This window comes from Acomys russatus, chromosome 31 (genome assembly GCF_903995435.1).
Source record: "Acomys russatus chromosome 31, mAcoRus1.1, whole genome shotgun sequence".
Classification (NCBI taxonomy): domain Eukaryota; kingdom Metazoa; phylum Chordata; class Mammalia; order Rodentia; family Muridae; genus Acomys; species Acomys russatus.
Genome location: NC_067167.1, coordinates 13,711,701 through 13,728,518, shown reverse-complemented (window position 1 = coordinate 13,728,518; position 16,818 = coordinate 13,711,701). Strand labels below are relative to the sequence as shown.

General features: G+C 40.9%; 1 protein-coding gene across 16 annotated transcripts in view; it reads right to left on the bottom strand.

Annotated features, from left to right (window-relative positions):
• Anks1b (ankyrin repeat and sterile alpha motif domain containing 1B) overlaps nucleotides 1–16,818 on the bottom strand; it is a 1,021,560-nt gene that overhangs the window by 338,590 nt on the left and 666,152 nt on the right. For all 16 annotated transcript variants that reach the window (XM_051139823.1, XM_051139820.1, XM_051139819.1 and 13 more), the window contains one exon: nucleotides 1,930–2,028. In XM_051139823.1, coding sequence (XP_050995780.1) covers nucleotides 1,930–2,028 — 99 coding nt within the window. The remainder of the gene's footprint in view (nucleotides 1–1,929; nucleotides 2,029–16,818) is intronic.

The following is a 16,818-nucleotide window of genomic DNA, read 5'->3' as shown; positions in this document are numbered from 1 at the left end:
CTGATGATTTTGGAAATCATGGTGAATACACACAAACCTTGCCATCTTAAATATTTTAACCAAAAAAAAAAAAAAATATTTTAACCATATAGTTCAGTGGCATTAAGAGCACTCACATTGCTGTGCCGATCCCGGTGGATTTAAAATGACTAATTATTTCCCAAACGCTTGCAGAAAGTGATTGCCTGGGTAACACCTGTAATTACACAGTTCCTTCTGGCCTCCTGAAGTGCCTTTCCCTTCCCTTACCAATTAAAGTCCTACCTGCCTTGAACAGCTCGTACTTACATCCTACCTCTTCCCTTAAAACCTCATCTGGAAACATAGGGTCAACTCTGTTGCTAGGTTACAGTTTCCAGGAAAAATGATACCTGGTTGACAGGTCACATCTAGACCGGAAAATCAACGTATCAACTGTAGATGTGTGATGGGACGGGGCACTGAGGACCTCTCCCAGGGTTGCCTTTTGTTATTAGGCAAGTCCCTTGTAGGGACTCCCGAAGGTGAAGTCTCGGAACTGCTACAAGAGACACTGCTTTTTCTATGGAGCATGAGTCTCTTTCACTCCAGTGTTCTTATTGGTATATATCCATTGCATATAGTGTTTATTCTTACACAGACCGATTCTGCAAGTGTACCCCATAGTTTGGCCATACCCACCTCTCCCGTTAGCTCCCTTCCCACTGCTCCTTCTGTAGGTCTCTTCCCTCCCAATAGTCTCCCTTCTGTTTTCATGGTGCACATGTGTGTGAGAGGATATTGTTTTTTTTTTTTAATTTACAAAGAATTCTAGGACTGACAAATGGAAGAAAATATGCAATACTTCTCTTTCTACATTTTATTTGGCTTAATATGATGACCTCAGTTGCGTACATATTTCAGATAGCGACAGAAGTTCATTCTTTGCTATGGTGACATATATATCATCCATATCTACTGCATATGACAATAAAACCCCATTCATATGCTAATGATACCTGATTCTATGGCTGCAATCTGCAGGTTTCTGTGCAGCATGTGGACATAGAGTTCTCCAGACATACACTCGTTGGTCATACAGCTAAGCGGTGAGAGCACTATTTGGAATTTTATAAGGGACCTTAGGACCAGGGAATGGGCTGATTTACATCCCTACCAACAGTATATAAATATTTCCTTTCCCCTACCTATATCTTCCCCAGCCCTGATTGTTGTTTGTTTTCTTAACACTAGTCATCGAGTAGGATGAGATAAAATCTTGATCTCCTTTTAACTACGTCTTTCCTTGATGAATTTCTTAGTCATGGTGCATTTTAAATTGAGATTTCCTCCTATTTGAGGTTCTCTCCTCTCTAACGACTCTACCCTTTGTCAAGTTGACATAAAACTATGCGGCGTGATAAATACAATCAGTAGCGACGCTTAACAATTTTAGCACATTTGTTGGTCACCCACTCTCCATTCCATCGAATCATCTATTGATTGGGTTGTTTGGTCTTTGGAGTATCTAGGGGTTCTTTTCCTTCAGTTTTTAAAATATATTCTACATATTAATCCTGTCAGATATATAGCCAGCAACAATGTTTTCTCCCATTCATGAAGCTTTTAAGCCAAGGACATTACTGCACTCATTCAGGATGAACCCCGTTTTCTTTAACGTCAGTTGCCACTGTATCTGAGTTAGGACTCACACAGAAGAGATAGTCTGATTCTCCCCCCCCCCCCCCCCATTGCTCTGCAGTGTTTCCTCTACTGCGTTCTTGTCGCTCAGTTAGAAACCAAGGGAAGCTTATGGCAGCCTTTTTGTGTCTGACTAGAGAGAGGACTAAGGCCACTCTTACAGGCTGCAGCAGCACAGAGAAAGGCCATACTCCCACGTCAATACCACGACACGCGTTGACTGGCACTGGAAACCATGTGTAACGTGATCCCAGCGAAGTGCCCCCTTACCTTTGGCAGGAGCTGGATTGCCTGCAGAATTCTCTGTCTGTGTCCAGAATTAAGGATTCCAATTTCCAACAAGTCCTGATCTTCCATAACATTGCTTCCCTGAAATAAAACCGGAAACGTTGCGGGATTAAGTTCAGCACTTAATGCTATGTGAAATAAGAACGCACTTTACACAGGCTAAAACAAGCAACCTGAATTTCATAAGCAAAAGTAGAGTCCCTGAGTGAGAGTGAAGGGCTGGCCACCCATGAGGCTGATTTGAAGGCTATGGGTGCCAACCTTCCCTCACATACATCTCTCTTGGCTTACTATTGGTGGTTAACTTCTGTGCATTGAAGAGTCACTCCCATGACTTAGAATTCTGTTCCTGTAACAATGAGGGGCTTTGAGGAAGAGCCGTCATTCAGGATTATCAGTGACTTCTGGGAGGAGGTGAATGAAATCAATTTATTTTTAAAAACATATCTGAAAATAGATTCTGTGAGGAGAGCTGATGGAAAAGCTGACGTGTACGTGGCAGGTTAAAAGTAAAGATAATTCACTTAAAAATATTGGATGTCAGATTCTCAAGACCTGGGGATGGAACGATGAATAAGATGCAAGGATCTGCTAGTGGCTGCAGTTATTCCCTCCATTTGTATATCGCAAACAGGTACCACGTGGTGCTTGCTTGGAACGATGAATAAAATGCAACTATCTGCAAACGGCTGTAGTCCCTCCATTTCAGTCACGCAAGGAGGTACCACGTGGTGCTTGTTTGGGAATCCTGGGAGTACATTTTTGGAGAAGGTGATATATAATCCAATACCTGAAGTAGCTGAGGACCCAGAACAAGAAGGACAAAGGAGAAACCATGTAGGGGAAAAAACCCCATGTATATTGGGAATAAAAGAGAGAGAGAGAGAGAGAGAGAGAGAGAGAGAGAGAGAGAGAGAGAGAGAGAGAGAGATAAGACGGGACAGATATTGTATGGCATAATGATACCTCATATTCATTCTAGCCATGACATGGATGGGAAGGCTTAAAAAAGCTACATGAAGAAATTCTGAATTTAGAAAGATCATTATTGACATTATGGCTGGGCCTTGGTTACCTTCCCTATGAGATGAAAAGGCATGCTCCAAGGACTAGTCTCCCCCTAAAAGTCTCAGATCTTGAATGATTACTTTAAGCCCCTGATCAATGTTGGAAACATAAAAGCAGAGATGGCTTTTTTTGCCCCTAAGTCCCAGTCTTTTCGAGATTACAAGATAGAGTGCCTCTTTAAGTTGATGAGTCTAATATTCCAAATGAAATAAAGCAGTCACATGTTCTAACTCACTTGTGGAAGCTGGAAAGTAGAAAAGAGGTTGCAAGGCTATGAGGGATAGCTGGGAGACTGGATAGTGGGACAGACTATCATGAAGAGAGTCATTAAAATGCTGCATCACACAGCGGAATAGCAGTATTCTAAAATGGTTTTTATATATTCTAAAATCATTAAAAGAATTCAATGTCTTTCAACATATATAGATGATATTTAAGGAAATGAAATGTTAATTAGCCAGCTTTGGTTATCATCCGCTGTATACACGTATCACACGATCATATTGTGTGCTATAAACAGGCACGGGAATTATATTCCATGAAAACAAAATTAAACGATTGGACACTTTAGAAATGGGTGGAAGTTCAAGAATTTGTATTGCTGTGCTTCCCTGAATAAATCAAGCTCCATTCTATTTCATGTGTAACACAGGATACTTAGGAGAGAAGTGACACCCCTCCCCCAAATGGAGAAAAACAGGTACTTACAGATGTTCAAAGCAAAATAAAATGAACTAGAAAGTTCCAGAAATGGACTAAGGTAGCCTGAGTGGGATAGCTGCTACCTGGTCTGAGTTTCTAATCTTTGAGGATTTCCCAAAGCACTTACTAACCCTAAGGCAGCACTCACAAGAGGCTTGAGGTCGTGCGGACCACTGAGAGAGTGCTCTGTTGGTATAGGGATGACATGGGCACGGACTTAAGTAATAGCTATGGGAGGCAGACAACTATTGAAAACTCTCAGGCAGTTTCAGTTGCAGATTGGAGCGGTAGAGTGAAGAGAAACACAGAGTAGGGCAGCAGATGGATCTAGATGCCTTTTCTGAGATGAGAAAAGAGGTAGGGTGGGTCTAGAGTGGTATAAAGTGAGATTAATGCCTTTTCTTGTAAGAGAGAATGGAATGCCAGAATAGATGGACGTAAACAGTTTAATATCAGACCACGTTATAAGTAGATAATTGACTGTTGTTACAAGATTAAAGCCATCAGGATGGTACAGGAGGTGGGGATTTAAGATGGCCATTCATGGAAACAAAAGGACTTCCTCGACTCATAGCATCATGATTATGCTTAAGTTACGTAGGCCAGCCATCTCAGAGGAGGTAGAATGATCCAGGTCCGCAGCAGCATGATAAATGAAAAGCCTAATGAAAAACAAATAAAGCCAGGTTTGCCGTTGTGCCCCTGGCAAACACTGCTCTCAAGAAATGACTCAGTGTACACAACAGAGCAAGGCTAAGAATATAAATAACTTTGAGAAATGGACTAAGGTAGCCTCAGTGGAATAGGTGATACCTGGTCTGAGTTTTTAATCTTTGAGGATTTCCCAACGCACTTACTGACCCTAAGGCAGCACTTACAACAGTAGTGGCCATATGTGTGCTACACTGTCATCAACCCTAAAGCAGCACTCGCAACAGGGGCCATGTGTGTGCTGTTCTGTCATCAGGTTTCCCAGGTACTGCTCCACACCTTCTACTCATGCAAAATAGTGGGCCTTGCTTCTTTGTATATAAGTAAGCTTATCACCAAGATTTTATGGTTTATAGGGCCGACTGTCTACAGCTAATTCTAAAAATTTGGCAGCGGTATTTGAGTACTTGGATGGTTTCAACAACTAAGTCCCAAAAGACCACTGCTTTTCCTCTATGCCATTCAAACCCCATCTTTTCTGTTTTCAGCAAGGTAGGAGACTTTTGGAACAACTGTACAGGAGTCTGACATTTTGAAAGGGAGTGTTAAATACACAATAACCTTGTCTGCTTAGGTCAGATTCCTAGCATACAGGATCCCAACAAAGCTCTTTAAAAACAAAAAACAAAAAACAAAACATGACGAACAAAATAGACTTTCAACCAAAATTAATCAAACAGGATGAGAAAGGACACTTCAACTCATCAAAGGTAAAGTCAACCAAGATGACATCACAATTCTGAACATCTATGCTCCCAATACAAGGGCATCCACATTTGTAAAAGATCTGCTAAAAAAGCTTAAACCACACATCGATCCCCACACAATAATAGTGGGAGACTTCAACACCCCACTCTCACTGAAGGATAAGTCATTGAAACAGAAACTAAGCCGAGAAATAACATCATTAACCAATGCCATGGGTCAAATGAATCTAACAAATATCTATAGAACCTTTCACCCAAACAAGAAAGAATATACCTTCTTCTCTGCACCCCATGGAACCTTCTCCAAAATTGATCACATCGTAGGTCACAAAGCAAGCCTCAATAGATACAAGAGGGTTGAAATAATACCTTGTATCCTATCAGATCACCATGCTCTTAGGCTGCAATTCAACAACAACAGAAATAACAAAAAGCCTACACGTACGTGGAAACTAAACAACTCTCTGCTAAATGACACCTGGGTCAGGGAAGAAATAAAGAAAGAAATCAAGGAGTTTCTGAAATTCAATGAAAATGAAGAAACAACATACCCAAATTTGTGGGATACATTGAAAGCAGTGCTAAGAGGAAAATTCATAGCACTAAGTGCCTTTAAAAAGAAATTGGAAACATTGCACATAAGCATCTTAACGACACAACTGGGAGCCCTAGAAAAAAAAGAAGCAGAAACACCCAAGAGGAGTAGACGTCTGGAAATAATCAAACTCAGGGCTGAAATTAACAAATTAGAAACTAAGAAAACAGTCCAAAGAATCAACAAAACCAAGAGCTGGTTCTTTGAGAAAATCAACAAGATAGACAGACCGTTAGCCAAACTAACTAAAAGGCAGAGAGACAGTATTGAAATCAACAAAATCAGAAATGAAAAGGGAGACATAACAACAGACACTGAAGAAATACAAAGAATCATAAGATCCTACTTTGAAGGCATATATGCCACAAAATTTGAAAATCTAAGGGAAATGGACGATTTTCTTGATCAATTTCACTTGCCAGAGTTGAGTGAAGAACAGATAAACAAGCTAAATAGTCCCATTTCCCCTACAGAAATAGAAGCAATCATCGATAGTCTCCCAACCAAAAAAAGCCCAGGGCCAGATGGTTTCAGTGCTGAATTCTACCAGACCTTCAATTGTGAGATAATACCAATACTATTCAAGCTACTCCAAAAGATAGAAATGGATGGAAAATTACCAAATTCATTCTATGAGGCCATAGTCTCATTGATACCTAAACCTCACAAAGACTCAACAAAGAAAGAGAATTTCAGACCAATTTCTCTTATGAACATCAATGCAAAAATACTAAATAAAATACTTGCAAAACGAATACAAGAACACATCAAAGATATCTTTCATCATGACCAAGTAGGCTTCATTCCAGGCATGCAGGGATGGTTTAATATATGGAAATCCATCAATGTAATCCACCATATAAACAAACTGAAAATAAAAAACCACATGATCATCTCTTTGGATGCAGAGAAAGCATTTGATAAAATCCAACATCCATTCATATTTAAAGTTTTAGAGAGATCGGGGATACAAGGCACTTTCCTCAACATAATAAAGGCTATATACAGCAAGCCAATAGCCAAAATCAAAGTAAATGATGAGATAGTCAAGGAAATTCCTCTAAAATCGGGAACAAGGCAAGGCTGCCCACTCTCTCCATATCTCTTCAATATAGTACTCGAAGTTCTAGCCAGAGCAATAAGACAACAAAAGGAGATCAAGGGTATCCAAATGGGAAAGGAGGAAGTCAAATTATCCCTATTTGCAGATGATATGATAGTGTACATAAGTGACCCTCAAAATTCCACCAGAGAACTCCTACAGCTGATAAACACCTTTAGCAAATTGGCTGGATACAAAATTAACTCAAAAAAGTCTGTAGCCTTCCTATACACAAATGACAAGCTTGCAGAGGAAGAAATTAGGAAAACCACACCCTTCACATTAGCCACAAGCAATATAAAATATCTAGGAGTCACTCTAACTAAGCAAGTGAAGGACTTGTTTGAAAAAAATTTCAAAACTCTGAAGAAAGAGATTGAAGATGACCTGAGAAGATGGAATGATCTTCCTTGCTCATGGATCAGGAGAATTAACATAGTAAAAATAGCCATCCTACCAAAAGCAATCTACAGATTCAATGCAATCCCTATCAAAATACCTACACAATTTTTTAAAGACATTGAAAGTTCAATTCTGAACTTCATATGGAAAAACAAAAAACCCAGAATAGCTAAAACAATCTTGTACAATAAAAGGTGCTCCGGAAGAATCTCCATACCTGATCTCAAACTGTACTATAAAGCAATAGTAATTAAAACAGCATGGTACTGGCACAGCAACAGGCTGATTGATCAGTGGAATCGAATCGAAGACCCAGATATGAATCCACACACATATGGTCACTTGATTTTTGACAAAGAAGCCAAATCCATTCAATGGAAAAAGGATAGCATCTTCAACAAATGGTGCTGGTCTAACTGGAGGTCTATGTGTAAAAAAATGCAACTGGACCCATATTTGTCACCTTGCACAAAACTCAAATCCAAGTGGATTAAAGACCTCAACATAAAACCAGAGACACTAAGTCACTTAGAGAAAAAAGTGGGGAAGAGCCTGGAACATATTGGCACAGGAGACAACTTCCTGAACAGAACACCAACGGCCCAGGCCTTAATGTCAACCATTAATAAATGGGACCTCATGAGGCTGAGAAGCTTCTGGAAGGCTGGTGACACTGTCAAGAGAACAAAGCGACAGCCTACAGACTGGGAAAAGATCTTCACCAACCCTACATCTGACAAAGGTCTAATATCCAAAATATATAAAGAACTCAAGAAATTAAACACCACCAAACCAAATAACCCAATTGAGAAATGGGGCTTGGAACTAAACAGAGAATTCTCAACAGTGGAATATCAAATGGCTGAGAAACACTTAAAGAAATGCTCAACCTTCTTAGTCATCAGGGAAATGCAAATCAAAACAACTCTGAGATTCCATCTTACACCCATCAGAATGGCTAAGATCAAAAATTCAAGTGACACCACGTGCTGGCGAGGATATGGGGAGAGAGGAACACTCCTTCATTGCTGGTGGGAATGCAAACTAGTACAGCCACTTTGGAAATCTATCTGGTGCTATCTCAGGAAAATGGGCATAAGCTTCCTGAAGACCCAGCTATTCCACTCCTTGGAATATACCCAGAAGATGCACCAGCACACAACAAGAAAATTTGCTCAACCATGTTCATAGCAGCCTTATTCATAATAGCCAGAACATGGAAACAGCCTAAGTGTCCATCAGTAGAAGAATGGATAAAGAAACTGTGGTACATATACACTATGGAATAGTACTCAGCTATTAAAAACAAGGAATTCCTGAAATTTGTGGATAAATGGATTGAGCTAGAAATGATCATAATGAGTGAGTTAACCCAGAAGCAGAAAGACTCAAATGGTATATACTCACTTATATCTGCATACTAGCCCAAGGGGCATGTCCCACGAAAACCTTCACTTACTAGGAAACTGGGACAGAGGGGAGGACATCCTATTGGGACTCTAAATGAGAGAAGCATGGGAGAATAGCAAAGTAGAAGGATCCAGAGGGTCCTAGAAACCTACAAGTAGAACATTATGATAGGCAGATTTGGGCCCAGGGGTCCCGCTCAAACTAAGGCACCAGCCAAGGACAATACAGGTGGTAAACTTTAAGCCCCTACCCAGATCTAGCCAACGGTCAGAACATTCTCCACAGTTGAGTGGAGAGTGGGGTATGACTTTCTCACGTACTCTGGTGCCTCACATTTGACCATGTCCCCTGGAGGGGGAGACCTGGTGGCACTCAAAAGGGCAGCAGGTTACCGAGAAGAGACTTGATACCCTATGAGCATATGCAGGGGGAGGAAATCCCCCTCAGGAACAGTCATAGGGGAGGGGAATAAGGGGAAAATGGGAGGGAGGGAAGAATGGGAGGATACAAGGGATGGGATAAACATTGAGATGTAACAAGAATAAATTAATAAAATAAAATAAATAAAAATAAAATAAATGAGCGGAATGTATAATACAAAGTATAAGAATGTGCCTTATGAACTGGGAAACATAAAGAAAGGGATTCAGTGTCCCTAATGAGACATACTGTTAGAATTTTTCATTTTGCTAATTATTCTTATTTTCTCAATATACAGTGTATATTTATAAATAGAAACATCATACTGTATGTGACAAATATGTATAATTATTTTGTGTCATGAAAATACCAATAAAAAAGTGAATCTTTTACTTTTCCTGTTTCTATAATACATAAGATAGCTCCAGATATCCTGATGTGTCTTCAGCCCATCTTTTTCTGTTTAAAATGTAAGGTGGCTTGGACCTATTTGAATCATGGATGGGCAAACTTTGTTAAATTTTATATATATATATATATATATATATATATATATATTTTTATATATTTATATATATATATGTGCGTGTGTGTGTGTATATATATATATGTATATATATTGACTAATCAGTATGTATTGAGTTAAAAAGCTATTTTTCAACCATGTTTAACTCTTGATTGATATCATTATATAAAAATACAGAGTGTATATTTTAAAATGTCATTTTAGTGTTTTGGAATTTATAACCTAAAGTTATAAATGACTGTAAAGAGGTTCAAGAACATGCCTTAAAAAAAAAAAAACCACACAAAAGCAATTGTAGCTAATAGAATACCTCCTTTGTAGTATTATGGATTCTTACAGCTTTTCAGAGAAAAATAAGATTTTACAATTTTTCTGATTTCCCTTTGCATTTGGGTCACAATTACACTTCCAAGACCACAACCAATCCAATTCTGCCTAAGGAGCCAGAGTCTATGCTCGTTCTAGTGCTTGCTTCTGTCAATGCAGAGAACTTCAGCTTAACTTAGCCCTTCCCTTAATAAAAGCCAGATACAAGCCTAGCTCCCCACTCCTCAGCGCAGTTTGCAGGCCACTGATGGATCACTAGCTTGGTGAGCAGAGCTCCTCGTTGGTCTGTTACTTCCCACTTCCCACTTCGCCCATTTACTCACCCACCCTCCAGAAGAAGCGTCCGTTCCCCATGAGCTTCACAGACTACTCTACCAAATGTTAAGGATGGCCCGCCCCCCACCTCCACCCCACTCGCCATATCCAGTTGCTTCTTGCACGCCTGAATCCAAGTACCTCCTGGCTGACTTGACTCATGGCTACAGTATTGGATAATACCGACTTCCAGCATGCCCGCCACTGTAGCGAGTTCTAATACCAACTTCCAGCATGCCTGCAACTGTAGTGAGTTCTAATACTGTCTCCCAGCATGCCCGCCACTGTAGCGAGTTCTAATACTGTCTCCCAGCATGCCCGCCACTGTAGCGAGTTCTAATACTGTCTCCCAGCATGCCCGCCACTGTAGCGAGTTCTAATACCGACTTCCAGCATGCCCGCCACTGTAGCGACTTCAAATACCAACTTCCAGCATGCCTGCTACTGTAGTGAGTTCTAATACTGTCTTCCAGCATGCTCGCCACTGTGTCGAGTTCTGTGAGCCAGTGTTTCTCTACACTGATAGATGGTGAAACCTTAGTCAAATCACAAAAATGGGCATAATGGGACCAAGAATAAACATAATTATCACTCTCAGGGATGTAACTATCTATGCATCACTTGATTATAGTCCGTGGATATTAAATACAATGCCTTTAGCAAATTATCTCCTTATATTTTGTTTGGTCATAGACCACAGATATTAAACATAGTGTCTTTTGTAAATTATCTCCAAATATTTTTAGTGGTCGAGCTGAATTTATGAAGTTGTTACACTTTGAGCAGTGTGTGTTTATTATGATGTTAGAAATCCATGCTATGAGACTGACAGCTACAATTGATACGTTGTAGCTCACTTAGCAGCGACAGGCACATCGCACAGGTGTTTAAGGGAGTGTAATCATTGGGAAGTGGCTTTGTTTGTCACTAACTAAACAACCTATTAGCGTGATCAAAGGCCCGGGCTGGTGTTTTTACAGCTGCTGCTCTTTTACTGAGGAGAACTGACAGATCCGGGGGTTCTTTACCAACTTTTCTTAACTCACAGAATGAAGAGAAATCACCTGATATTTTAGGTGCCAAGAGATAGCTGAAGCTCCTCTGACCTCGGGGAGATTGTTATGTAGGGAGGTTTTCAGCTCAGATAGACCACTAAGATGACCAAAGAGAAATGAGAAGTCGCATGTCCTACTTAATGGCCCATTAGAGATAGAACAGCCATTTATTGAAATCATATCTCAGAAATTTACGTACCGATGGCCCTGGCTCTCAAAACAGCTTGAGAAGTTCATGCAGTTTCATAACTTTAATACAATATTGCATTCATTTAGAAGAGTCTCATAATAAATCAGATCTCATATTAAATCAAGTGCAAGGGAAGCGTGTTTTGGGGACCCTGGGAAGCTGGTTTCTTCTTAATACACACTCGAGCTGGAAATGTTTTTATTCTGTTTCTTTGGACAGGCTCAAACTGAAAACATCAGGAGACAATATTGGTGGGGAAATTTGTTTCTTCTTTATAAATAGCTCAATTAGATTCTTCCCACGATTTGTGTGGCCTTATCTAAATGGGGTATTCAAAACAGGATACATATATAGTCGAATGACATTAGTCTCTCACAAACTTGCACATGGAAAAGTACGTATCTTCTTTATATAATATTTATGCAGCGTGAAGCTCCACATAATTTTCTTTGAATAAGACGTCATGTCTTAGCTTCTTTCTTACATTAAAGCTTTGACTCAGTTTAACGCCAGTTTATAAGTGAGCTCAGTCCACAACTCTTCTGAGTGATTATGATAATAGTTACTGCAATAAGTAACAGATTTATAACTTTCCTAGGCAGCATTAGAATAAAGCTACATTTAGCTTATCATTCAGGAACAGTTAGTATAAATGTTCATGTGATAGATAATGAGTGTGTTCCGATGATGATGATGATGATGATGATGATGATGATGGTGGTGGTGATGATGATGATGATGATGGTGGTGATGATGATGGTGGTGGTGATGGTGATGATGATGGTGATGATGATGATGATGATGGTGGTGGTGGTGATGATGATGATGATGATGGTGGTGGTGGTGGTGGTGATGATGATGATGATGGTGGTGGAAGTGGTGGTGGTGGTGTATCATGTGTACATCTGACTGTGGGTTCATGTGTGTCATGGAGGCAACTTTAAGGTGTTAGTTTCCTTCCACTGTGGGTTCTGGATCAGGTCATCAAGCTTGTGTGTCAATGCACCCACTTGCTGCAGGATACCGCAGCCCACGTGTCCCACATTGAACTCCCTATCTCATACTAATGAAAGAGCATTGTAGCCTAGCTTAGGCCTCTGTAACATATTGCCTTGATTGCAACAGAATTCCATACACACACTTAGTTAGTTCTTTGTACTTTTAGGTTATGAATAGTTTTCTGGGATTTAAGATCATATGAAGTTTTTTTTGAAGCTGGAATTAGAGTTTTATTCTCCGGATAGCATAGATTAAAGATAAAGTAGAAAATACAGTATTAGTAGAAGATAAACTTAGATATATACAAAACATAATTATAAGCCTTCCTATATGTCTCTGATCAGGTCAGCATTGGTTTCCTCTGCACTGTTTCTATGTCTTTGTTTCTTGCGTGGCGATACACCTCTCTTCGATAAGTCAGAGACACTCCTACATTCAGGTTGCATATTTTGGTAAAATAAGCTTAATCTTGGATTTACTTTTAAGATTTGTATTTAACAGGTAATGTGATCACAATGATTTTCCTGTCACCATGTTTTAAAGATTTATTTATTTTTGTGTAATGTGCAGGAGTGATTTGCACACATGTATCCATATACAGCACGCACAGTGTCTGAGGAGGCCGGGAGAGGGAGAGGCAACCATGTGGGTTCTGGAGACCCAACCCAGGTCCTCTGCAGGAAGAGCACACACTTTTAAGTACAACTCTAGTCATATTTTTTTCTGTCACCATTTTTTTATCTCGTATTTTTGAGGCCTCTTTCCCTTTTGAAATGTCCTTTCTCAAGTGATGGAGAAGGAGAAGAAACTTAAGTAAAGAGGCATTTATTTATTTGAGTGTTTAGCAGGGTTTGATGAAAATATCAATTGTAATTATAGTTAGTTTGAGACTAAGCCATATAGACTTTAGCATTGCATGCAATTATAAAGAGCAGACAAAGTCATTTGTACAGCAATTTATACTTCTTTAGCCAAAATTCTCATTGCTGCCAGAGAGGGCATCTAGTCTTCATTTTGAAGGCTGCTGGTTCACAGCTTCTCAAAGTAAGAAGAAAAGTTGATGTGGACAAAATTTATTTGCGTGTTCTTCCTTTTTTTCCCCAGATACATACACCGACTTAGAAAGACAGGCGGGACAGACAGACTGCACTGGGCGTGTCCCCCCCACCCCATCCCCAGCCTGGCTCAGATTCACCTACAGGAAAAGCCATTTCATGTGTTTAAGAGTCTCATACCTCTTCGGGGGAGGTACGTAAATCCAGCCACACAAAACACTTCAAAGGACAGCCCCAATGACGTTAACTATTTAAGGACTATGAACTGGATTCCTTCAACATGTCTACATGTGGCAGCTGAGGCAGACTAGAACAAACCACACACTTTACAGAAGGACTTCTATGTGCTAGCTAGGCACCATTCGAAAGGCCTTACATATGTTATTGCATTTCAGTCTCCCGGGAACCCCACTGCACGTGGGGCTGGGAGATAGTTTCCATAAATTACCCCAGACAGTCACCCTCCTAGTACAGCAGGCAGTGCATCCGTCTCACTCATGACCTCATGTCACCTCCAGTGTGGCTAATGCATGGAGAAGGGAGGATTCAGTTTAACAAAATAAAACATGGCTTGGCTTAAGCCATTCATATATTTCATTTCAGGGGCGTATGAAACTACATGAAGCTAGGTGCCCCAAGTGTATTTTATGTCTGGCTTCATGGCATTTAAGCATCAGTGACTCCTTCTCTGTGGAAGATCATTTAGAAAGCTGTCGGACCCATCTTCCCCCAACCCCCGGCCCCCCCCCCCCAACACACACTCTGGTTCTTTCTGCTCACTGAGTCAAGGAATCAGGCCTGGCAGGGACTGTAGCGTTTTCTGGTTTAAGTGCTCCCCAACTAACCATGGCGCTTTAAAGTGTCTTTTGCAGCATGGGGTCTAGCTTGTTTTACACCGTCCCCAAGGGGTAACTGGGCTATTAGACACTTTAAATGGTCCTTCCCAGTAGTTGAGTCTGACTATGGGATTGGGGTTGGAGGGGACACCCCCCGCTCTACTTTTACTGCCCTCACTGCAATGCAGAGTGTTAAAGGCGAGCTATTAGAAGAACAAGCCAAATGAAGAGATGAAAGGAAAACAGTTAGCAGCTGTCCCGTGTCCTTTTCCAATCACAAGCTGTGAAGTTAATTTTTTTTCCTTGAGTGGGCTGTACATAATCTTGGCAGGTATTGAGTTTTATTCTTCTATTGAATATGCTGAATATTTATTTCCTTGTGTGCCTCTCAAGAGAAAAGTGAGCAGTGTGGAGCTTAGCTTGGGCACCCTACTCTTGCCTGAGGAGGGACATGACGCTTCCATAGTCCCAGCGGTTCCTCTTACACACGCTCTGGCTGGTGGTGTGGAGGAATACTAAGTGCCAATGCTCATGGTATCTGGTACATTGCCCACTTAGTTCACAAACCTTATAAGAATCTTGTAAGTCAGGTGGCATTATTCTCATATAATAGATGAGAGAATAGTCTTGGGGATGTGAAATTACCTCAAGTTGCACAGTATCTGATGACTATGTGGTCAGTGTTTTATTCCATTAGATTCCAAGATAGTGCCTCACTTCCCACAGGACGATAACCAGGTGTTAAGCAGCTATTTTCTTCAGTCAACAGATGTGCAACAATGCTCAGGATTGATTCTCATGACTGTGTACACACACACACACACACACACACACACACACACACACACACTCTATCACATTTTACTTCTAATCAATTATAAACTCTCTGAAAGTTCAAGTAGTTGGTTTTCCTTTCAAATTATTGTAACCCATAGCCAAGCCTCTTAATAAATGCGACTGAGGGTACTTGTGGCTGAAGTACCACACAATGCATCCCATCCTGAACTGGGTCCACACAGGATGTGAGAAGGGTTGGTTTGGCAACAGGTGGGTGTGAGGGATCCAGCTCCTGTGTAGATCCTTGTCACAAGTCTAACTGGTCAGCTGAGGAGAAGTTCTCGGGTCAGGGGCATACTTGGAGGACTCCTTTGGGTCCCTTTCAAAGCCAGAAGGAAGAAGAAGGGCGCATAGGAATGAAGTCAGGTAGAACACACCTGGAAACAAGTCAAGGGCATCTGCTACTATGTCACAAAATGAGTCAGTGACCCTTGTCACTGTGTTAAGGATCTAGAGAAAAAGGAGTGGAGAATTCTGAGAAGGGTGGTCTAGACTGAGGAAAAGTGGACAATCTTGTCCCTCTGCCCAACACTGAGAATCCAGTCAAAATAGCAACTGGCAGTCCCCAGGAAATAGACATCTCCAGATTCAAAGGTGACATGGGTTTCTGACACTGAGAAGTAAGTACGGGTCCATTTTAGTCAAAGAAACTCAAGATGAAAGGACTAAAAGGGACAGGGAGGGAGGGAGGGAAGAGGGAGAGGGGGAGGAAGTGTTTGTTCTGAAGTGTCAAGGTGGTACTGAGGACAGTAAGGTTGCTGGGAGAAGTACGTCGGTTGAAATTGAAGCTGACACCATGCTATTACTTGCTTCATTGGGTGGCCCTAGGGGTGAAGTCACAGAGAGATGGGAATGAACCGACACAGTCCAGTCCGGGGATGTCACAGAGCAAGAATGGGCACTCGTTTATTTAGACAACATAAATTTGTTAAGCTCAGTTTCTGAGCACTTCTTCTGTGTCAGGCACAGTGCTGCGGTTCTGACAATACCGTTCTACGGCAGAAAAAGTCCTTTTACATTAAAACAGGAAAATAATGAAATAAAAAACATGCAAATTATGATACGGCAGTCTTGTTTACTGTGTGCCGTTAAGCACTTAGCCTTTTCATTTCTCATCACAACGTCTAACGTGGCTACAGTTAACCTTTTTACAAAATTAAAGATGCGACGCACAGAGGAGCTGATAATGTGTTCAAGCTCACACAGAAAGCCAAGCTGCCTTAAGGGAACTTAGCAGAGTGATGAGACTAAAAGCAAACCTAAGCACGGATGACCTGTGTTGGAAAGACTGGGCAGGAAAGCTTGAGGAAGCGATGCAAATGCTTAGAAGGACTGAAGAGAGGTATCAGAGGAGCCATTTGGAAGGACATCACAGGAAGAAGTAACAGTTGCAAAGACACCTGGGTGGCAACAGCGCCAAATATGGAGGAGCCGACAGAAGTAGGATTTACTGGGTGAAGAGGAAGAGACTTTAGATTAGGAAAGCAGGGAAAGGCCTGAGTGATGCAGGGACTTTTGAACCTAGTGACTTTGACTTTGACTCCAACTACAACAGGAAGATGTGAAGGATACCAACTAGTTTGGAATCAGTTAATCTGGCCACGGTATAATGAA